Below are 25190 nucleotides of genomic sequence, written 5' to 3' on the forward strand. Positions count from 1 at the left end.
TACTAGGCACCATGAATGATAAAAAGGAAGCATAACACATGGTCTCTTCTCAAGAGAAGCTTAGAGTTTAGGCAAAGGACTAAACCACAGACACATGAAATAATTACTGGAAAAAAAATCCCAGAACATTAATGAGTAAGTAGGAAATGATGGTTATGTTGGATAATAGTAAGACAGGCAAAGGGCAAGCAAGCCTTTAACAAAACAGTCCTTAATTAATAAAGGTTCCACCCCCTTTAAGATCGAATGACTATGGGCTTTGGAACCCAAGGTAATAATAAATTATAAACTATAACCTAAGTGTAAAAAAGAACTAGGGATTGGGAAGGGCCCACATGCCTGAGCACAAAGACGTTTTCAGGGCAACTTAAAATTCCCAGCTTTTGATGAGACGTCATCTTCTCTACCACTATACTATCTTGAATTTTTATATTACCACCTATGGCTCTTGGGCAATTAAAGATATTTTAACTACCTCTTAGCCATTTTTTCTTTATATGGGTGAGGGCACTTAAAAATTGAAGAGAAGAATACTGTGGCTTATCTTGCTGGTATAAAGAGTAGGGTTTTCTTTATAAGAACTTTTATTTCATTCATTCAATAACTGTTAAATGAGTACTATCAACATTTGGGTAGTACTTTAGCATTGTGGCTTAAGAAAGAGCACAGGGGTCTGCCTTCGGCTCGGGTCATGATCCCAGGGTCCTGGGATCGAGCCCCGCGTTGGGCTCCCTGGTCCACAGACAGCCTGCTTCTCCCTCTCCCTCTGCCTGCCGCTCTGCCTGCTGCTCTGCCTATCTGTGCTCTCTCTCCATGTCTCTGTCAAATAAATAAATAAAATCTTAAAAAAAGAAAGGAAGAAAGAAAGAGCATAGGGTTTGGCAGACAGATTCGGTTTGAATTTCAGCCCTGCTCCTTATCAGATCTATGTCCAAGTACTTCTCTAATCCTTAGTTTCTTTCCTTGTAAAATGGGACCAATAGCGGTACTTGCCTAATAGATTGTGGTAAAAATTAAATAATTCTTGCAAGGTGCCTGTAACATATTGAGTAACAGCTGGAGGAGAAGGAGTTTGGACCAGATACTATGCTGGGCACTGGGTATTCAACAATGAATAAGAAAGACAAAGAGCCCCGGCCTTCTTGGATCAGACAGGTAAGGTAAGCACACAAGGGAGACAGACAAGCAAGGTATTAACTGCTAGGATAAGCAAAATATAGTTTTATGGAAACATGTAGTACTGAGAAAGAGAGGAAAGCAAAGGAGTTCCAAAAAGACTTCTTAGAAGAAAATGTCATCATAACCTTTAAAACTTATATTTTTTGCTGTGAGCTGTTTGGTCTCACCACCATAATGATGTAAGTTGCTTGAGGGTAGGGACGTTGTGTGTTGTGTTTGGTTTTATATATCGAACTCCTATTGTACCGCCTGGCACATAAGGGGCACTCAAATATCGGCGGGGGATAAATGAAATGACTCCTACGATGGAAAGTAGGAGTTTGCCAGGTAAGGATGCCAGGAAAGGTGTTCCAGGTGGATGAAAGAGTGTGCATGAAGTTACTGAGGTGAGCGAAAGCACGGTGAATGGGAGGAGCTGAAATGCAATTAGGCTGGAAAGGTGTATGTGGATGCCATGAGGGAGAGGCTTGAACAGGGATCAAATCAAGCAGGGCCTTAGAAGCCATGGGTAAGGAGTTTGAACCTCATGCTAAGGACCAGTGTGAAGCCATTAAGGATTTTAATCAAAAAAAGGATATAATCAGTGTGTGTTTTTTAAAGTTCATTCTTTATTCTGTTAATACACTAATAATTCAAATCCATTTTTTAAAGGACAAACAATGGAAACTACAGATAGGCATTATTAGAAAAAACAATCACCTATAATCTCATCACTCAGAGATAACCACCGTTGGGCTATAAATAATAAGCAACCTGTCTCAATTAACTATTGCTGTATATCAAACCACCCCAAAACCTAGTGGCTTAAAACAATTATTATTTTCATGAGTCTGTGGCTTGAGTGGGATGTGCAAGGCAGTTCCTCAGCTCCGTGTGTTGTAGCTGAGGATACCTCATTGCAAGCTGCAGTCAGCTGGGAGCTTAGCTGGCACTAGAACATCCAAGATGATCTCTCTTCCTCAAGAGCCTCTCTCTACCTGGCCTCTCATCTTTCAGTAATCCAACCTGAGCTTCTTTGCAGCATGGCGGCTGGCCTCCAAGGATAAAAGGGAAGCTGCCAGTCTTCTTAAAGCGTAGGGTTGGACATCACTGACCTTCTTCCACTGCACTTTAGCAAGCAAAACCAGGCACAAGGCCAGCTGAAATTCAAGGTGAACAGACTCCACCTCTTGATGGGAAGAGCAGTGTATATGCACAGGAATGGGAAGACCCATTAGCTATTGGGAAACTATCACACAACCTGACTTGCTAAACACAAGAACAGTAGGTTGTTGACCCATTTCTGGTACAAATAATTAGAAAAACTCAGTCCAAAAATAGCAAATGCAAAGTACATGGTCTTTGTTCGTGTAAGAATCTGATAAAAATGGGTTGCCTAAATAAGCTGGCAATTTGTGCACAGGGGAAGGTAGGAGGCAAGGGGGAGGAACATCATGGTAGAACCTAGTGTTGAAATAAAAGGAATTGAAGGGAAAAGTCAAATCCTTGACAAAGAAAACGGTTAAAATTGTCATGAGACGTGTTCTGCAACTAATGCATCTATAGTTGACCTGAGTATGGCAGGTGATTAAAACATGGTATTTGTCCAATCTCCCTTCCTGAGGGTCAAATGGCTGGAGACCCAGGGACCAGGCAGTGATACCACAGCATGCAGAAAAACAGAAGCAACAGTGCGCCTGTTACATCCTAGGAAATGACTAAGGTACTGTAGTGACCCTGCTGAGAAAGAGAACAGGACTGAACCAAGCCAGTGGCAGAAAAGAGGGGACAGAATAGAGCCAGACAGTACAAATGAAATCATATAAATGATAAATGGAAACGTCCAGTAAACAGGTGGGAGGAGATGAGACCACGTAAGTTTCCAATTTGAGTAGACAATACCTATTCACCAAGATAAACATACAGGAAGAGCAGGTTTGGGAGGAATCAGAAACTTCCAAGTGGGGTAGCCAGTTGTGAAAAAACAAGCTGGGAGCTCAGTAAAGAGTCCTAGACCAAATATACTGAGAACCCTAAAGGGGAACAGTTATGAAACTATGTGTGCAGTTTCACACAGTAAGAGCATCTAGGAAGAAAAGCAATCAAATCCTGCAGGAACTGAAGAGGGTTTCGAGATTTGGAAAGCCACAAGTAACTTTCACATCTCAACAAATCAAAATCTGCAAGCAGAATATACTATTTACACAAATGACTTAATAAGGGGAGGGTCATCCTCAAGCCAAGAGCCTCCGCTGGGAGGGTTAGGAAAAGATGGCCATATCACTAAGGGAGAAGAGGTATTAGTATTACATGAAAACCACATTCAGCATATGATTTTCCAACCAACTAGAGAAAACAAAGGTCTACACAATCAAACCAAAGGGGAATCATATGACCCCTCGCCCAAAAACCCACCGTGACTTGCAAAACAAGCCTAAGTCTTGGAAAAAGAGGTCCCAAGAGCCAGAGGCGGGCAGGGTCAGTCATAGTACACTCCCTGGCTGTATTTGCCAAGCAACCTTCTCATTAGAATGTGGCCTGTCTGCAGAGAAATTGTATTGATCTTCCAACCTGAGTATGCTGGTGTACTTGCTACCTGTTGCCTTTCAGTATAAATAGGCATTCAGGTCAATACATCACTCTTTTGTTTTACATGAGTCCACCCCAGAGAGAGGTCAATTCTCAAGTGACAGATTCGCTTTCAGTATCTCCAAGACTGAGGGCCAAACTGTGATGAAGAAATTCTACCTAAAGGACTTCTGGTAACCAGATAGACAGCTTATCTTGGAGGCACTCCAGCCTCACTTCAAGGCCTTCCCGCGAAAATACAGCAAGCGCTTTTTCTTTTGAACCACAAAATTAAGAAACAATTACAAACAAGGAGTGTAATTCATTAATATCTTTATTTTGAGTTGCAATCTATTATTACTTCAAAAAGATCCACTTCAGAAAACATCCAATGGATGCTGACTTACCATTCAAAAAGTAAGTCATCAATGTATGATTTATAATACAGAATACACAATAAATTATATTTACATGCAATGACTAGACTACCACACACACAAGGTAAAAAAATACAGCATTTTTATGTACATTTTTTAAGATTTACATTTTCATATACAATTTATAAAGTTAAAAAAAATTCTCTGTACAAAATCTCATGTGTACAGAGTTTGTAAATCCCTATTCTTATGGCTGTACCACCACACAGATATGCTCAAAACTAAAACACTACAAACACTTTTTTTTTTTTAACTTCATGTTCAGTCTTGGCACCCATATACTAATATTATTTTTGAAATGTGAATTACAAAGGAAATAAACATAATCATGCAGACTTTTTGAATATAAGAAATAAAATATGCTACTAGATCAACATTTATCAATTCCACAGTTACCTAGTTCTCTTCAACTTCCTGCACTGCTTTCATACAGGTGCATGCATAACTAACAGATTATGGATTGTTTTAATAACATTAAAATAATACTATAGCCTGACAATACTTAGGCATTAAAAATGCAACTATCTAACAACCATAGCCTGTCGAGTATTTCTGCTTTAGCAGAAACTTCAATTAACACATTACATACTAAAATTCACAGAAATGTCACTATTATAATTTCTAAGTTTATAGAGTCTGCATCAGAGAGTAAGTAATCATTTAAAAAACAACAAAACAAAAAGGTGTATGACAGTGAAGAGTATATTCTCTGTTCTGAGACTGGGAAGTAGGGGAGATCTATGATAAGCCATTAAAGGGTTATCCACGGTCCCTGCTGAGGAAGCACTTGTACACTCCCAATCTGTTTAAATAAAGACAGGTGAAGGCTTTATAAAAAGTTTAAGCTACACTACTCATCTTTAAAAATCTTCTTGAAAAGTAACAAATTGAAGGTATCAGCACCTTCCCTCCTCCCCCAAGTAGCTAAAGATCAATGAGAAAAATAAAGTGCCAATGTGTAAAACATTGTTAATCGTTTAAGAGGCACTAACCCATTTGATGGCTTAGGATTAAATATGAAAATAGGCCAGATCTGATCTGAATAATAAATAGAAGGTAGGTATTCCAGTCTATGCAATTTCTGCCTAGGTGGGGGATGGACCAGAAACTACCTACTCCCCCATTTATTGCTTTGAAACCTGTACACACACTTTAAATTCTGACACGGAACAATTAGATTTCTAAGATGGAAAGCACAGTGTCTGTGCCACTTTGAAGTTGAAAAAGAAAGTGCACTCTTGATCACTGGAAGGAGAGCTGCTGAGACTCTCTTCACAACTCATATCTTCACAAGAGTCCTCACTAAAGGGAGGAAAAGAGACAAAGATTCCATTATTTAGAAAATACTTTAAGGTTTTAAAAGCCAAATAAAATTACTAAACAAGTATCTCCAGTCTCAGGATTTTTATATTCAAAATTTAAGATTTACAGAGACAAAATTTAACTTAAAAGGATTTCCTAAAATAAACTGTAATCTATTGTAATCTCCTTAGAAAATAGATTTTGAGAAGTTTAGACAAATGACTATCTGCCAAACTATTATTCTTGTACCAATTAATAAATATCAGGAACTAACCGTACAATTCTAAGCATTTTAAATCCAGTAAGTGGAGACAAAGGACAACGTATCTCCCAACACATGGTTTTGATGTCTTTCTTGCATTAATAATTGTATCCCCGATACTCTCAAACCAAGAAACCAGTAAGCTATAAAAATGAAACTTCTCATTATCTCTAGGGCATAAAATAACCAAATCTGATAAAATTATTCCTTTTATGAACAAAAATTAACCTGACCAAGACAATGGCATTTGACAAAATTAAAGTGGGCCGCGTTAGTGGTGGTGGTTCCCTTTATTTTCCAGTCATTTAACCCACAGCCTCTTCCTGAGGCACTGGATTAGGAATTCATACTAACCCTGAACCAGAATGCCACTTCAGGTTTTGTTTGTTTTTAAACTAAACTCTACTTCAATGAGCAAGGAAGATGTGAAACAACCAGTTTTCAAAAAGGGAAGGAATGAAGTCAGTCAGACAGGGGAAAGACAAACACTGTACAATCTCAACTTACGTGTGGAATCTAAAAACGAGAAAAACAAAAACCAGAATTCATAGATTCAGAGAACAGATTGGTGGTTGCCAGAGGCAGGGGATGAGAACAGGTGAAAGTGGTCAACAGGTACAAACTTCCAGTTACAAATCCTGGGGATGTAATATAGAGCATCATGTTTTGTTTCATTTTTTTTTTTAATAAAGAAAAAAGAGGGGGGAATGTGGGGCGTATACTTCTAAATCATCACCTACTTTAGTAAAACTACCTCTAGCTAATTTTCCCACCTGAAGAAATGATGCTATTGGAGTAGGGGCTTTCTCTAATACCCTGTAATATTCCCAGGTTCCATTTTTGAGTATAAAACCAGTGTTCCTTACTATGGGTAAGTCTAATTAGTCAAGGAACCTGCTTACCTTTCACTTTCATCAAAACAACCCCCCTCTGGTATCGTTGGCAGCTCAGGAACACTGTAGTAGCTGTTGTGGAGGTTCTGGGCTGTGCGCCTTGAAACAATCCAAACCAATTTCTTAAGATCTGGTTTGCAACATTCAGGAGAAGAATATTCGGCTAGGCATTTAGAAACTAACTCCCTCCAATAAATGAACTCGGTGTCATTAACCTAGAAAAAATATTTTAATGAAGAGGTTAAATACCTGAGAATCACCCTATAATGCCTAAAATATACTGAAGCATGGCTCCCACCATCAGATATTATTTGATACGGGATGTGACCTGGGCATCAAGATTTCTTTAGAGCTCCACAAGTGATTCTAATGAGCAGTCAAAGTCTGGTAACCACTGGGTTTAAAGGAGGAGCACTGTAGGTATAAATAATTTACATAGAACCTAATAAAAATCTTTGCCTATTTTAAGAAAATACACTGACCTAAAAACATTAGGTTTGTTAACCAATCTATTAAGTATATTCTTTAATAGTCTCAATGAAAGGAACTTAACATAATTTAGGTTTCTTTAACATAGCATTGTGTGGATTGCTAAAAGTATGCATTTACATTAAGACACCAGATGTATGCTAATGGAGAAGTTAGCAATATGACAGAAAAGGAATTTCTCCCAAAGAGCACAGTTCCTCCACCACTGAGGAGTGCCCCAGTTGGTTAAGCGTCTGCTTTCCACTCAGGTCATGATCCCAGGGTCCTGGGATGGAACCCTGCATGGGGCTCCCTGCTCAGTGGGGAGTCTGCTTCTCCCTCTCCCTCTGCCTGCCACTCCCCCGACTGTGCTCTCTCTGTGTCAAATAAAATCTTTAAAAAAGAGATATTTCCAGATATTATAAAAGGTTTAAATTAAAACTAACAAATTCATGATTTAAATGAAAGCTAGAGGGGCGCCTGGGTGACTCAGTCGTTATGCGTCTGCCTTCGGCTCAGGTCAGGGTCCCGGGGTCGAGCCCCGCATCCGGCTCCCTGCTCGGCGGGAGGCCTGCTTCTCCCTCTCCCACTCCCCCTGCTTGTGTTCCCTCTCTTGCTGTGTCTCTCTGTCAAATAAAAATCTTTGAAATAAATAAATAAATAAAAGCTACAAGTTATCTGCCAAAAACAAAATACTTCACAATACTTTCATCACGAACAGAAGATAATTTTGTATCATCTTTGTCTCCATTACCACCGAATCCAGCTACATCTTGACCCCCTTGTAATCTGGCAGTCTCACTTCTCATTCTACGGACGCCTCCTTCTAGGTATCTAATAACCTCCTTCAATTCTTTTTACACTGGGTCTTTCATCAAAATTCAGTACTCCTGACTTGCAATACTTCTTGAAAACCTTTTTCCAACCTGACAGTGCACTTGTCTCATGGACCCTCCTTCCCTTGCCTCCTAAGGGGGAAACCACCAACAATGAAAACCCAGAGTTTCAAGTGACCCCTAAGCAAAGAACTCCCATAAGTTTCTTATGGTTTCTACTATTATTTCTTCATGAGAAATTTCAAATCTCAATCTCCAACTACAACTTATCTTCTGAGTTTTTATTCCAGGCTGCCAAATATCTGCTAAATACCTACCCACCTGAAAGACCTACAAGAACCTAAAGTCATACTTCTCCGATCACAAATTAATTTCTCTCAAACTTCCCTTGATGGTATCAATATTCTCCCCATCATTAGGTTCAAATCTTGGCCATTTGTGACTCCTTGTCTCATTTCCATGCTTGGCTTCCAAAACTATTTGAGTTGGATATCCTTACTCCTGCTTGTGACTATCACCTAGACATTCTAACACTAAGCCTATATTAAATGATTCCCAAACCCTTCTAGTTCACCAGCTTCCTGACCACAAGCCTTTGCTACCCAAACTTTCATTGTCTAAGATTCTTTTGGTCCAACCAGTCATAGTGCCTTTCACAGTCTGCCCTACTTCTGTGCTAACGAAACCCTAAAGCACTCCCTATTAGTATTAACACCCCTTACTGCAAAACTTATTGGGGGGCCAGACTAAGAGGTTTAAAAAGAAAAACATGGCTGAAGTTATTTTGGTAATGCTACTAATGGGATGATGATTCAGCCCTATAGATGTAATGGACTGCCATTAGTATATTTACTAAATCTACTTCCTAGTATGTATTTTAGAACAATGTGCACGTAGCAATGTGGACCACTGTGTTACCAACTGGTGAGAATACCAGAGAAGGGACAAAACATCTGAACACAGAAAGAAGCTAAGCTAAGTGATCAGGTTCCCCTTCTAGCTTAATACTGTCTGCGTCAAAGCTGCATTTTGAGAACTTCAACACTTGAGATACAAGAAAAAAGTATAAAAGTTAAAAGCCCCATAAAGTATTACTTAATGTTTAAATCACTACAGCGGAAAAAAAAATGAAACATTAGGAGAGAAATCTGCTTTAAAGAATAAGAACTGAAGATAATTTACCTTGGAATGTTTTTTAACAAGCAGAAGAATTTCCAGTAATTCAATGGATTTCAAAGTTTCTACTTCCAAATTGAGAAGGCACAAAGCTAACACAGATGGCTAAAAAAAAAAGAAAAAGAAAAAGAAAAGTAAGTATTTTTTAAAAAATTCAAAATAGAAACAGTGAGACATGTAAGCAATCAACTTACTTTTGCCTTTGAAAAAATAAGTCGGCAGTTGCAAGCTTTCAGCTGAGCTTCTAGTTTATCTAGACTCAGTATTTCTTTCCTATACAATTAAAATATAAGACAAAATATTTATTTATTAAACTTCCAAAGATTTAAATGATTTTAAGAACTTGCTGCTGAAAACTCAAGTTGAAAATTTAGGAGTAAAAATATAAATTTCACTGGCATTGTGACGGTTAGCTACAGCGATGCTAAAGTACAAAATTTTTATTTGTAATCCCACTGACCTTTCTGATGTATGACAAAGTACAATAGTATGGTATAAGTGCAAAAAGTTTAAGGCAGTAGTTGCTTCCAATTCATAGTGCAATTTTTCTGAAATTATTTTTTCCATCCGTTTTATGTCAGAAGCAGTACATTTACATTGACTAATCCGGATTACATCATGGGTGGATGGAATATTGCATTCTTCTTCAACTATCCTAGCAGCCAGCAAAAAACAACAGACTCCAATGCAAGACAAATGTTTAGGTTTCACCTGAAAAACAAAAGAACAAACGCTTCTTCTAACAACTGTCACTCAGATTTAGCAAAGCAGGCACTTAAAAGATTATAATGATGTCCCTAACTCTTAAGACCAGAACACAATCTAGCTGCTTCAAGTACTTACCCTTATTCATGATTATACTTAACCATTTTTACATTTTAAACTGAGTTAGCTTCCCATTTAAAAAAAGCATTTTAAGCATTTAAATTAAGTAATTTAAATACAAATTCAAAAGGTAAGTTTCTAACACTGAATCATACTTTGTATTTCAAACACGAAATTCATAACAGTACAGTCTCCCCCAAAATAAATTAAGCCTTTCAACACGGAAACAATATATACTTCTTTGGATATAAACATAATATATGCGACTTATCTTTTTATCTTCTTCTCTATTTAAGTATCATCCCACATTTCAATGCAAATTTGCCCAAGAGAAATATTGCATCAGTTGTGCAGAGTGGAGCATACGTAAAAGCTGCCAAGGACAGATGGCTGCCCTTTTCTTTTCAGTGCCCTAAAAACTGACCCAGCAGCTGACAGCAATCCTATTGGCAGAAGAATCACCACATTTTTCTAACAGTTGCTGGTTAATAAGAGTACGGCTCCCTGCTTTGAAAAGACTTCTCACAGGGAAGGCAGTTAGGTCACCTTTAATATACTGCTATACTTCCACTTGTCATGTTTCGTATTAAAAACAACTAAGCTCCAAGAGAAACGTGATGGGAGATAAAAATATGAAAACCTTATTTTAAGGACTGTACACATATATAGGGAATACCTAAAAACAGTGGCCTCCGTTTTGTCACATCTTCAAAGAGAAGGTATATAAACGGTAACAGCAAAACCTAACTTAAAATACAACACAGTTAATTCTGTAGTCTCTCACTCTGGCACTGAAGATCACAATTCCAATTAAAATGTTTATATGTAGTAACATAATTACATTCACTTGTCAAACATTTAACGAACCCTTGTATGCTAGGCACTGTGCTGGGCACTAGGTTTAGAAATAGAAAGATGCATATGCAAAAACGATTAAATACCTTCATAAGAGCCAAGAATCTATCTAAAATATTGACAGCCAGAACAAAAGTTTCAGTGCAAGATCCAAAAAAGTTGGTTAAACTCCTTAAATCTTCTACTTTGGCATTTCTCAATCTTGGACACAAAGTGTTATCATCCTGCAATAAAAACCAACAGCCAAAGTTATGACTTTCTTAGAACTAGATGGATAAATACACACAATTAGATTCAAATAAGGTAATTTTTTTTCTTAACCTTCAAGAATATGGGAGGAAAGAGTATTTAACTAATGATATACTTTTTCAGATACAAGACACGTATATATATATATATATATATATATATATATATATATATATATCTCATGGCTTTTTAAAAATATACAGCATAAAAGAGCTTCAGCAATCCAATATAAAGTGAACTGTTGTCACACTTCCAGAGGGTTAGAGCAAATGTAATTCCCCTATAATGGAGATAGTTTGTTTTCTTTATTTAAAAAAAAAAAAAAACCTAAAAGTCTACTATAAAGTATTATGGGCAGAGGGTACTCCGTTCCCAGGGAGTGTCCCACCCAGAAGCTGCAGGTTGGGGGTGCCACATTTGAAGAAACACTTCTCTAGAGTTAGTATCACTCTCATTCTTGCATAACCCTGTAAAATTTATCTTACTATTCTAGAAGACAAATTTTGGTCTTAAGAAACTTTGCAGCCTTTAATCTTGATTCAACTGGGCGGGGGGAGTCATCCCTCTCCAAGCCCTATCAGCTGCTTGAGCAAGAAGGTATCTTTTCTGGGAGCTTACCTCCGGGGTAGCCTCGATCAAGCTTAGCCCTTTTTCTCGAGGTTGGAATCTCTGTTCCTGTTCTAGATAGAGGTTCAACAATCCGAAGAGCTGGACCCCTTCACGACCCGCCAAATACTCTGCCCCCAAATCCTTCATCTGCAGCAAAGACACCACGCAGTTAGAGGGTATCCTGGGGGGAAGGTAACAGGGGGGAGTGGGCAGAAAGAGCTAGCGCCAATACCTCCAGCGAGAGGCGCCCCAGCACACCCCGGCGGGCAGCGGGTGAGGGGATCAGTCACGTCCTCCAGAAGCCCAACGCAATCCTCCCCCACCTCCAGGGAGGTGTGGCAGGAGGAGGGGCCGCGGTCTGGTCCGCCGGCCAGCGCTGGGTCAGACCGGCCGGCCCCGGCCTCCTGGCCGTTTCACAAACAGGAAACTGTCCCGGGGCGGCGGTGTCCGGACGGCCGCCCCACCTGAAGCCCTGTGCGGAGGGGCTTCTCCCCGCAGAAAGCTCCCGGGGCAGCTACGGCAGTGGGTCTTGGGGTGGGCGCTTTGCACGATAGGGGGGAGGGGAGAGAAAGTCTCGCGACTGAACAAAGAACCGGAGGGAGGAGACTCCCGAGCCCCGCCTCTCCCGGGGAGCCCAGCTCCAGAAGCCCCTTTCGCTGGAGTCCAGCCCCCAAGCCTTTCCCATCCGCTACGGCAGAGCCTACTCCGGATCCACCCGAGTGGCAAGACCGTGATCTGAGAGAGCAGCAGGGTGGCGTGGCCCATCAGTCGGGGGGACAGACGTTCGGCCCACCCCGTGCCCGGACAACACCCGTCCATCCACTGATGCCCAGGTTCCTCAAACTGTGCTGAGCTCCGGGGCTGTCAATCCAGGAAGCACCACCCCAGCGAGCCCCCGTGACAAAATGGGGGGGGGGGGTGCAACCAAAGAATTGTCTTCAGCCTCCTCGACTCTCTACTCCTACCTCCAACATTTTTCCACGTCCAGTGCCCACTCCCCCGGCTGAGGGTAGGACCGGAGTCGCTCACGGGGCTGAGGAATGGGTACTCCGACACCACCCCCTCCCTCCCAAGTCCCAACCACGAACAAAGAAACCCCGCGATCCCCCTTGAGCCCACTCACCGTGCCGGAGACGCGCCTCCACCAGCCCGCGGCGTCACGGCCCAGTGAGGACTGGGCGCGGCGGGGACGTCCGAACCTGTCTCCGGAGGTCAGGGACCCGCCGCCTCAGCGGTGCCCCCGGACAGGCATCGGACCCTTCCCCCCCTGCCGCCGCCTCCTCGGCCTCACAGCCCGAGCTTCATCCCGCTCCCTGGGCGCCCACCCTCCAGCTGGGGCGTAGCGCCGGCCCCTCAAACCCTGCCCCTCTGCCGGCACCGCTGCCTCCACAGCGGAGGCCGAAGCAAACCCCTTGTTTTTGTTTTGAGTTTTCGACGCCCCCAAGGGGGCGGGGCACGTGACTCCCCGCGGAGGGATCCGCGGCTTCCGCAAAAGACTTTGAAAAAGAGTCCCGCCCCTATACTACTGTCCCCAGCCGGATTTGTGCCCTCCTCCCCTCGCCTTTGCTTTGCCGAGCCACTCCTCCCTCTCGATCTCAGGGCAGAGGGTGAAATCTGGGAGTCGGCTTTCTGCGATTGATCCTGAGGGGGGAAGGAAAAGGAGTGATAGGTTTGAGAGGCGGAAGGAGATAGTTTCTGGTCACATTGCACCTTTTAAAGGTCCCCATTTGTTTTGTTTTCGCTGTTTTGAAAAGTCCGCCCAAAGCAGCCAGCTCTCCGATTGGATACTGGTAGAGGGATCAGAATGCTGAGCATCTGATGCACTCTCGAATCTGGATTGGCTGACTGATTAGCCTTCGAGCCCTCTGATTGGCTTTCGTCTTATCCAGAGCTTCTATCTTCCTTGGGGCCTTAGCAACTCTGGGGTCTGGATTGCGCATGCCTGATAGCGCCGAAGGCATTTATAGACCTGATCCTGGGGTCTAGTCCTTCCCACCCCCACCTCCATCGGTCCCTGCTGTATGCCACTCGTACCTCCAGAGAGCTGTAATAGCTAGGAACCCTTTATTTTGTTCTGCGGGTCCACTGTGCTGTAACAGTCAAGTTATTATAAAATTGTTGGGGTGTTTACTGGAATTTTTACGAGTAAAATGCTCTCATCTCTCGTATATGCTTTAAAGTTTTTCGTACCAATGGAGATGATAGGTGAAACGAGATTGGCAAAAAGTTAAGAGTTGGTGAAGGTGGGTGATTGGTACAAGTGTTTGTTGTAACTAGTCTTTTTAATTTGATGTGCCTTGAAATTTTTCTGTAATAAAAATAAATGTACAGGGGCGCCTGGGTGGCTCAGTTGGTTAAGCAACTGCCTTCGACCCAGGTCATGATCCTGGAGTCCCAGGATCGAGTCCCGCATCGGGCTCCCTGCTCAGCAGGGAGTCTGCTTCTCCCTCTCCCACTCCCCCCTATTGTGCTCTGTCTCTAAAATAAATAAATCTTTAAAAAAAAAAAAATGTACAAGGGGGGACTTAAAAGGAAAAACTTAACCTGTGCATACTGATGAGGGCACATAAACATTTAATAATTATAATATCTTGCCTCCAGAGGTTGTAATTGTGCTGTTGTTTTAATGAAAACTCCCAGAGGCTTCTTGGTCCTCAGTCACCCATAAATTATCATTTATTGTCCATTATAATTAACGTTATTATTAAGAGGCGACATCTCTTCTGAGGCGAGCAAAAAGCAGAACAAGGGTGCCTTAGGCTAGAGAAACCTTCACACAGAACATCTTTAGGGGATGTAAGAGACTCCCTTCTAATATATATGGTTACTTTTTTTACTGTCTCCCTCCTCAGTCCCCGGCCACTGTCAGCCAAATACACAAAGCAGTAAATAGCATATTCTTGAGTTCTAATCTAAATAATCAAATCCAAGGAACAGATTTCTCTGTGAATTGTTTTGTTACTTGTAAAATATGAGAAGGCACACAGCACAGCTTTAGAAGCAATTTTATCTTCTTTCCAGAGCAGCTGAAGAATTTTAGAAATAGATCCCTTTACATATTTGCTGGGACTAGACACGGGAGTCTGGAGCTCAGAGCAACTTGGGGAAAGGGGAACTGGAAGAGAAAAATCCTATTTCAGGGAGATGTGGCCTTGTTCAGGATTTTGGAAAAGAAATAAAATTACATTAACAGATTACTTTCAAATGTTTACAAGTTGCCTAATTTTGTGCACTACTTTTGTGATCTTTTATTTTTATTTTTATTTTTTTTAAAGATTTTATTTATTTATTTGACACAGCGAGAGAGGGAACACAAGCAGGGGGAGTGGGAGAGGGAGAAGCAGGCTTCCCGCGGAGCAGGGAGCCCAATGCGGGGCTCGATCCTAGGACCCTGGGGATCATGACCTGAGCCGAAGGCAGACACTTAATGACTGAGCCACCCAGGCGCCCCTTGTGTGATCTTTTAAACATTATTAAAACTATTGTTTTTATTTGACATAAACTTTTTTGCTGGAAAACATAAATGAGGGTATGCAAATAACATGGAAAATAAAGCTAAGATTAGAATTCCACAGATAACAGCTCATTGCAGTATATAAAGAGGCTCCAGAGAGAGACAGAAAGCAGCTGGACAGAAAACATGTACCATGAGAGAAAGGAGAGTTTGTGGCCAAAACATGAAGGAGGTTGGGACTTTTTTCAAGTAGGAGGGCAAAGGTAGAAAAGGAACATAAGATAAAAAATAAGTGATGTGAAAGAGGAAGTGCAAAATTATGTGGTAGAAGATTTTTTAAATAGAGATGGCATAAGACAAAAAGGAAGAGAGTAAGAAATAAGAAATTGTCCTTGACTTAGATCACTGTTAGAAAGTTATATGAAATGTATTCTATATGATATTTCATAATTGATATTTTTTTGTATCTTTTATCAGACAGCCTTTTGAATGATTAGCAGTTCTCTAAGAATGGGACAAGAAAGCTTGCTAAGTGGTGTTCAGTTTCCTGGCTTCTTGGCAGGCCCTATTTAGTACAGGAGAAAAGAAAAGACTGATCAAATTGCCCAATATGGAGCCCTTTATCCACTTCAGTCCATTTACCTTTTTAAGGTAAAGGAAATAGCAATCATTAAAAAATATTGGTCAAGTATAACTACTTGAACATCATCATTTTTTTCAAAATACCTCCTTTCAACAATGATGATATTCTGGGGGAGAAAATGATGCAAGTTTTCTCCTTTTGTTCTGCTGATTTTTTGATTTGTGGTTATTACAGCCTTTATTTTTTCATCTTTCTTTTCTTTTCTTTCTTTCCTTCCTTTTCTTTCTTTCTTTCTTTCTTTCTTTCTTTCTTTCTTTCTTTCTTTCTTTCTTTCTTTCTTTCTTTCTTTCTTTCTTCCTTTCTTTCTTTCTAATGACAGACTTTCTCCAGGCTCTATTTTTCTGTCTTTATCACTTTGGTTTACTTTGCTACAGCTGTGGGAGCTGTGGGTCTTATTTATTTAAAGGACATTCTCCCCTAGGCACCTGTCAGCTACCTTTCAGTCCTTCCTCAGCTTTCTTGTGGGTGACTTTCGTGCATCAGGCACACATACAAAATAGGGAATCAGACCTCTGGCAGTCCCCAGGAAGGACTTTGAGGGGATTTATTTCATTAGAAGATACTTGGTCTCCTACAGCACAGCGGGATTGGGTGAAACCCTGTCCCCAGTAACCTCAGGAAGGACAGACACGGAACTTGTTGTCCTCAGTGACGTCTGAGACTGTGAAACTAGAAGGTGGGCACAGAGCAGGAAATAAGCAGTCGCACAGCCACAGAAACAATGCCTTCATTCAGTGAATCCTTGACTTCTGAGGAGTGTCCTTCAAACCACTCAACACTTAAGCTTCTACCTTGGAAAGAAAATAGAGTATCTGCAAGCAGCTCTGCAACTGCTTCCCTTCATGCTGTGTACTTGGACTTCCCTGAACTTCGTAAGGCATCAAAATTGCCTTACAACTGTTTGGATAGCATCTTTCTTCTCACAAGTGAAAGTTTTAAACAATAAATCCCAACTTTTTATTTAACATTTAATGAATATATACTCAATGCCAGGCATGGTACTAGGCCTCAGGGATACAAAAATAGGTAAATAAAACAGAGTCCCACAACATGCCCTTGGTACATCTGAGGTGTAAGGCAAAAGCTCTAACCAAGGAATCAGAACACCTGACTTTGAGTCCCAGCTTTCTTACTTAATAGAAATAGCACCTGAAATACCCTGAATAATGTGAATTGTTCTGAACCTCAATTTTCTAATCCAAAAAACAAATAGGGGGGAATAATCACCAGGGGGTAATTGTTTCTTCTTCATATGTAAAGATTAAATAAAAACATTTGGGGGGTTTTTTTAAGATTTTATTTATTTATTTGAGAGAAAGAGAGAGAGAGCATGTGAGCAAGCATGAGTGGGGGGGCGGTGCAGAGGGAGAAGTAGACTCCCTGCCGAGCACAGAGCCAGACATGGGGCTTGACATGGGGGCTCGACATGGGGGCTCGACCCCAGGACCCTGAGATCATGACCTGAGCCAAAGGCAGGCACTTAATCCAGTGAGTCACTCAGGATCCCTAGGTAAAAACATTTGTAAAAGTACTTTTACTGTATACACCTTCCGTGTTAGGACTTGCACAATGCTGTGACTTCTTGAGGGAAAAGAAAGGACCATCCCTAACTTTATCAAAGGAATTCGGTAGAAAGCAGCCCTGAAAGGAAAGAACCTCAGGATCAGGACTGGTAAAGCTGACATAATGCCCCATTCCCTTTCCCATCCATTCACTATTTCTGGCTCCATGCCTTGGCTATTTTCTGTCATTGAGGTGTTTTGCAGCCCCAAACTTCCTGTTTAGGTTAACCTTGCTAGGAGAATCTAGCAAAGGGGATAGGAATGCTTGCTGGAGGGAAAGGACCAGGGCAAGCATAAACTAACCTGGGGTGCCGTCTTGAAGTGATTCAGCTTTTTCAACCAAGCGCACATTTTTTTTAATCTGAGCTTGAAAGAATGAGACAATTTATATGCAGACAATTAATCCCTTTCTTCAAGCAATCAGCAGAATAAATGAGCAAACATGTCATATATTCTGCTTTGTGACTTTCTCATGGACAAACTCCAAATCTGAAATTAGCAAATTCAACATTTATAATCTATTTACTATATAGATATCTTGTTGTTGTTGTTGTCAATGATGGAAGCATGTTGCATCTTTCCAAGGGAGTGTTTATCTATGCAAGGGTTAGTGATATTCATAACACAGTTAATTCGCAGATAGTGATGTGCTCAGTCTTGTAATTGTGGGACTTACCCACGCCATAGAGACCTTCTGAATGAGCAGTTTTTCCAGCCAGCCAGGTTAGGCCCTCCCAGTTCCACTAGCCTGCAAGTGAGTTAGCCTTATACAAACTATCTCTGAAACGCTCGAACTAAATGTGCATTTGACCTCAGCGTCCCAAATCATTATTTTAGTATCCAGAACTCTCTGTTATGCTAAAAGTTAACTGAAACAAATGGAGTAGCTTTGACATGGCATCAAGAGACTGCTAAAGGAGGATGCCGCTGATAATATGGCAATGCTTGAAATCAGAGCTGATTATCTCAAAATGGTGGGTCTGTCTCCATGCAAATATACTTTCAGTGACCCAGGCTGCATTATGTTATTATGTACATAACACATTATTCTTTTATGATTTGTTCTGAGAAGCATAACCTAAGTCAGATATTTCCTATTTTTTTCTTGCCATCACAGTGCTATGGGAAGTTGATACTGTCAGCAAAGAATCATTTAGGAAACATCTGTTGAATATATCATCTTAATCCTAAAGGAAGTTTTCATTTTCTGCAAAAGTAATTATCTCTTATTTTGATCTCAAATGAAAAGGCAATTGACATTTAAAATGATATGAAGAAGTAATATAAGCTTAAATTTTGCTTTTGTTAATACTTTAAAGTGTCTTAAAAATGAAGGTGTTTTTTTTTTAAATTTCTAAAAAGAAAGATAGCTTTATATCCAAGATCCTCGGGTCTGCCTAATTGCATATATTAGTATGCTATTTAACCACATTCTGAATAAGAAATTCTGGCTACATGCAAGAACAGAACCAAATTGTTAAGAAGAGGTTGAAGCTTTACAATTGGGAAGAGTTCTCTCTAGCAAAAAGAGTAGAATTAACAAATATGAAATCAGATATGAAAGTGAATATTTATTTAACATGAAGCAAATCAAGAAAAATTGTAAATTTTTAAAAGTTGACATATATTAACTGTTCTTGTTATTTATCACTGTGAGATGATTCACCCCAAAACTTAGTGGCTTAAAACGACAATCATTTTATTATCATCACTCACAGGTCTAGGGTTGGCTGAGCTCAGTGAGGCAATCCTTCCTCAAGGGCTTTCATGAAGTTACATTGAGATGGTGCTTGGGGCTGGAGTCATCCTGTGGCATGCTCAACTCACATGTCTGGAGTTTGTGCTGACTGTGGGTTGTGACTTTAGCTGAGGCTGGTGGCCAGAATGCCTACGTATGTAGTCTCTCTGTGTGGTCTTTCTATTTCCTCATGGCATGGTGACAAAGCTTGAAGAAAACCAGGTGAACACTGCATCTCCTTTCATGAACTATCCTTGGCAATCACATCATGTCTATATTCGTTTCATATTGCTGCTATAACAAATTACCACAAATTTAGTGGCTCAAAACAACACAAATTTACTATCTTATAGTTCTGGGGGCCAAAAATTTGAAATGAGTCTCGTTAGACTCAAATCAAGGTGTCGGCAGGGCTATATTCCTTCTGGAAGCTCTATGGAAGATACATTTCCTTGCCTTTTCCAGCTTCTTGAGACCACTACATTCCTTGGTTCGTGGTCCTTTTCTTTATCTTCAAAACCAGCACTGTAAAATCTTCAAATCTTTCTCAGCTCTGACTCTTCTGCCTTCCTTTTCTACTTACAAAGATCTTTGTGACCTTTCTCATTCACAGTATGAGCTGTAAAACTTGAGAGCGTCATTGAAAACTGGCTGTACTCAGTAATTAGTCTGTTTCCTTATTGCAGAAGCGTATTTGCGTTTTATGTTATCTTTGTCAATGTCAACATTTTATATCAAATCGGCAAGAAATTTTTATTAATAAACTGCTTAGTGCATGGTTATAAAATTTTTGCCAAAGTTTATGGCTTCAAACTCTCTTGATTACCTCTTCACAAGATTACAATATTGTAATATAACTTCCTATAGAATTTTTAAAAATTTAATCTTTCCTCTAGCATGGCTTATCATTTTTTAAAAATTTGTTGGTATCTTAAAACATTTCTTTCAGTTTTACAACTCATTATGGATATAATACATGAAAAGATTGGATAAAGTTTTTCTTAAATAAGACATTAATCCTAAAGTATAATATTTGCATGTTTCCAAATTTCAGTTAAAACAGTGTGTCCCCAGATCAACTTCCCCTTAGCCAGATCCCAAAATACTGGTGGACACTCAAGCACTTCCAAACACAAGAGAAAATGATACAGTGGAATTTGACATGGAGAGAGACAGCAGCCTTAACTGACTACAGTTAAAATGTTTTTCTTTTGCAAAACTAGAAAAAAATATGTATGTGAACACTCTGCTAGAGCCCATCCTGAGACCTCAGAAAGAGCCTGCACAAGTGAGGTCTCCTAAAGCCACATTTCATTAGCTTCACAGTAAATCCATACTTGGTAATCAATAATTACCTGTCAGGCATTATACTAGGTGATTTATATGTATTGACATAATTTTAATGCCTATAACACACACAGATGCAGAAATAGAGGTCCAGAGAGTTTAAGTAACTTGATCCCACCCCAGACAGTGGTAGATTCAGTGTTTACTAGCAGACAATCTGACTCCATGACCCACACGACACTATTTTACATAGTGATAAGGAGAATAAAACTCCAAATTGGACATAAGCTTGCTCCATTCAGTGTATTTCTTATTAAATTCATGTAAAATGGTTGCATCAGTAGTTTAGGTTAGCCTAAGCCAAGGCAATTTGGATTTGGATGTTTTATTAGGAAAATGAATCAGTAAATTATTCACCTGCATACGTTCATAATGTGTTTTTCTTTTGTTGTTTTCTTAAATAGCAAGAGAAATCTGATTTGTCTCTGCCAAACTAATCTGAAAAGAAATTGTCCAGATAGAGACCAGGCCTACCAGGATTAACACTTCACCCTGGAGTTTGGGATTAATGTGTTTCTAACAAAGCAGGCCAATTGTTTTGAGTACCGCTCAAATCCCAGGAAAGCCAATAGGGGAAGAAAAAAGAGGCTCTTTCTTTTCCGCCTTTCTTTAGACATTGCAGGGAGATGTCTAAAGGCTTGAAACATCATGTGAGTATGTGATATCAGTAGCTGGCAAATGTTTAGGTGCCAGAGGGAAATTGCTGCTATGTTCCTATTGGTCCTAATATGGGGCTATTTTGCAGACATTTGGGCTGTTTTCCATCTTATGACGATAAGTATTTTCTATCTTTATAAAAACAGAAGACTGTAACCAGCAAATACTCTGATTGCCCTACTATGGCTGGTTATGCTCTCCTATTCTCAGAACCTGCATGAGGAAGTCAAGCTCTCTGAACATTAACTGCTAAAAATAGCAGTTTTGAGCCTTGCAGCCTGTGCTGGACAGAAGGAAGGTGGAGATGGGGAGGGGTAGCACAAATACAACATGTGGCATGAACCCAGAGTTTACCAATTTATTGTGCTTATTGTGTTGTGCGGCGTTTGTAAGTGTTGTGATGAGCATAGTAATATTATCTGTAGATCTTTAAACATTATAGAAATTTATTGACTCTTTCTGCATGAAGATTAGCTTACTAGAATATTCAGGTTTTTGTAGCCATGTGTTTTATAAATGCAGCCCATACTGCATTTTAAATTTTTGCTGCTTCTTTGTTCAGTTTAATAAACATTAACTGGGCAGCTGCTCTATTAGAGGTACAGTGGTGGAAATAAAAGATACAAAGTGACTACAGTTAGACACTGCCCACAAGGAGCTCAGGACCTAGTAGGGGAGAACCAAGACTATAGATAACAATATTACTATGTGATTTGTACAACTCTAGGGCTGTGTACAAAGTGTAGCAGCAAGACCCAGAAAGAGGTTGAATCAGGAGAGGGAAGGGAGATTAGGTAAATCTGTACAGAGGAGGGGGTTCTTGGTTGCTTCTAAAAAAGTTGCTTTTACTATGTGACTATATCTACTTCCTTCAACCCAAAATGTTATATTCATTTTTAAAACTGAGTTGCTTCTGTCCTAAGAACAGATTAGCAGCATCTGAGCTACTCAGGTATACATGTTGTTAGAAATTCCACCTTCAGGATGTGGAATACACTGGTATCTCTCATATATTTGTGAAATTCATGACCTTAACTAAAACTACTTCAAGTTACATTTTATGATTTATTTAGGCTAAGTCAGAATATTTCCATTTCCCTATAAATAGATTAAATTTAATATATTTTAATTATGAAGATAATAAAAACACATTACAGAAAATGTAGAAAAAGGAATCACCTATAAGCAAACCATCTAACACAACTAATGTTATTGTGGTGATGTAAATTGTACTGTGAAATATACATACAAGAAAGAATATATAGTTGACACACAATTTAAAGACTTGATAAAACAAGTGATTATATATCCACGCTCAAATTAATAAATAGAGAATATAAGCTGTACCTTTGAAACCTCTGGATACCTTACCCAGGTCACATCCCCTACTCTCTCTCCCTAAAAGTAGTTTTAGTACTAAATTTTCAGTTAATCATTCCTTTCCTTTAAAAAATAGATTGCTTAAAAAAATAGATTGCTTTTTATGTAGCCCTGGATAATATATTGTTTTGTATTTGAATTTTATGTAAGTGGAATCACATTGAATACATTTCTCTGTGACTTCTTTTAACAAAATGGTTTGTTTGTTTGTTTTGTTTTTTTCCTTTTTAGGAGAGAACCTGAATGGGAGCCCAGCCTCAGAACACTGAATGCTGGATCACCTGGGTGGCTCAGTCATTAAGCGTCTGCCTTCGGCTCAGGTCATGATCCCAGGGTCCGCATCCAGCTCCCTGCTCCGCGGGAAGCCTGCTTCTCTGTCTCCCACTCGCCCTGCTTGTGTTCCCTCTCTCGCTGTGTCTCTCTCTGTCAAATAAATAAATAAAATCTTAAAAAAAAAAAAAAGAAGAACACTGAATGCTGTTAGCTTTTGCTGCCTTCCCCTGCTCAACTTCATGTTTTCGAGCTACCTGCATGTTTGCCTACAGCTAGAGCAATTAAAATAACATGTCACATTGTCTGAAAATACCACACTCTATCCATTTTACTGTGGATGGACTTTGGGTATCTTTCCAGTTTATCACTATTATATAAAAACTTCTGCAATTCATACCCGCCCCCATCTTTTTGTGCACACATCCAAGAGTTTTTCTATGTTAGATTCATATAAGTGGAACATTTGGGTCTCAGGGCATGAGCATTTTCAACTGGATTGAGTAGCATCAGTGGGTTTCCAGAGCAGTTTAACCAATTTCCACTCCCATCAGCTCTCTATGAGAGTTCCTGTGGTAGCACATCCTCACCAATATGTTACCTGTTTTCATGATACATAAAAATAAGGGTCAGAATGGCTTATACGTCTGTATCTTCTTCTTCTTCTTTTTTTTTTTAAAGATTTTATTTATTTATTTGAGAGAGAGAATGAGAGAGAGAGAGAGAGAGAGCATGAGAGGGGGAAGGTCAGAGGGAGAAGCAGACTCCCTGCCGAGCAGAGAGCCCGATGCGGGACTCGATCCCGGGACTCCAGGATCATGACCTGAGCCGAAGGCAGTCGCTTAACCAACTGAGCCACCCAGGCACCCTGTATCTTCTTCTTTATATAAAGCTAACCAGAGAGCAGATGCTCAGTAAAAATTCGCTGGTTGCTTGATTTTGGAGACTATATTCTAGAAAATTCAAGGCTACTATACTTAAACATACAACTGCTATTTCCATATATAGGAGAAAGCTTTGCTTTTATTTTTACACTAATAAATACATACATACGTAAACATATATGCAGATACAGACATACACTCAGAAACACAATAATATGTAATCTTTGATTATTAACACAAGACACGGAGTAAGGTAATACTATTTCTTCAGTTAAAACATTATCCTAGGGGCACCTGGGTGGCTCAGTCGGTTAAGCGGCTGCCTTCGGCTCAGATCATAATCCCAGGGTCCTGGGATCGAGCCCCGCATCGGACTCCCTGTTCAGCAGAGAGCCTGCTGCTCCCTTTCCCTCGGACTGCTGCTCTGCCTACTTGTGTTCTCTATCTCTCTGTCAAATAAATAAATTTTAAAAAATCTTTAAAAAAAAAACACTATCCTAAAATTTTTCTACCTCACACATACACACACGTGTATGTGCAATAGTATGTATGGGCACATGTGTATGTATGTGTGTGTGTGTGTATGTATGTTCTTCCTTAGATATTTGCATCTGTAAACAAAATGGGTTTTAAAACTGTAATTTGAATATAGTAGTCCATTTCACAAGCTCATCATTTGAAACCACTGATTAGAAGTTCTCAATTGTGTTTGTGTAGAAATCAAATTAAAAATACATAGCTTAAAGTGAGCTTAAATATGCACGTATCCAAAAAGAATGGTGAATGGTTTTGGTGAATTACTTGAAACTCTGAATTTACCATTTCTATATTTAGATCAGATTTTCATCCTCCTGCCATCCCCACCAATTTAAAACCAAGTTTATTTAAAAATATAAACCTTTTACTCCTCTATCAAGGTGATCAATTTCAAGACAAACTTTGAGAATTTTAAAGCTAAAAACAGTGTATTTGTGCAATTTTGACATATTTCAAAATCAGCAGAATATAAAAATTTAAATGATAGTTGTAAAAAAATAATGGAAGCCATATCTTACTAAATACATGATTTTTATCTAAAGTTTAAATGACTACTAAATGATAATACATTAAAAGGAGTAAGACAAATGCATTTGTTCTCTAACATTTTTGAGAATTATTAGAAAAACAATACTTTTCAGATACTTCAATTGCAGAGAAATTGTGTTTCACCAGTTAGGAAAGATAATGAAATAAACAGCAGAGAATATAAGCTTTCTAGTATCACACCTGAGGAATTGTACTGGATCTCATATTTCAAATATTATATATGCTAATTTTCATTAAGAATATTTCATTCGTGTTTTTAATTTCATTAAGCAAAAATGGAGTGGCTGGGACTGATAGGGCCTGCATAATCTGGATAATTATGAGATCTACATTTCACTTTGTATTGTACAGACTTTAATTTCACAATAAATATGCATATGCCTGAGATTTAGAATTCCTCATATCAGTGAGGTCATATGATACATGTCTTTCTCTGATTGACTTATTTCGCTCAGCATAACACCCTCAAGTTCCTTAATCTCAGGAAACAAACTGAGGGTTGCTGGAGTGGTAGGGGGTGGGAGGGATGGG

General features: G+C 39.7%; 1 protein-coding gene across 2 annotated transcripts; it reads right to left on the reverse strand.

Annotated features, from left to right (window-relative positions):
- Window positions 1-4042: 4042 nt before the first annotated feature.
- CCNG2 (cyclin G2) lies at window positions 4043-13067 on the reverse strand. Of its 2 annotated transcripts, XM_031039268.2 has the most exons (9): window positions 12762-13067; window positions 11871-12179; window positions 11648-11785; window positions 10867-11004; window positions 9561-9811; window positions 9295-9373; window positions 9107-9205; window positions 6630-6835; window positions 4043-5465 (listed from the first exon to the last, which is right to left on the reverse strand). In XM_031039268.2, exons 3-9 carry the CDS (start codon window positions 11783-11785, stop codon window positions 5345-5347), a joined length of 1032 nt encoding a protein of 343 aa, XP_030895128.1. In that variant the 5' UTR covers window positions 11871-12179; window positions 12762-13067; the 3' UTR covers window positions 4043-5344. The 2 variants fall into 2 exon arrangements, with proteins under 2 accessions (XP_030895128.1, XP_006743507.1); XM_006743444.3 differs by lacking the exon at window positions 11871-12179 and having other exon boundaries at window positions 12762-13066.
- Window positions 13068-25190: the final 12123 nt, after the last annotated feature.

This window comes from Leptonychotes weddellii, chromosome 2, assembly GCF_054177405.1.
Source record: "Leptonychotes weddellii isolate Sample4059 chromosome 2, ASM5417740v2, whole genome shotgun sequence".
Classification (NCBI taxonomy): Eukaryota; Metazoa; Chordata; class Mammalia; order Carnivora; family Phocidae; genus Leptonychotes; species Leptonychotes weddellii.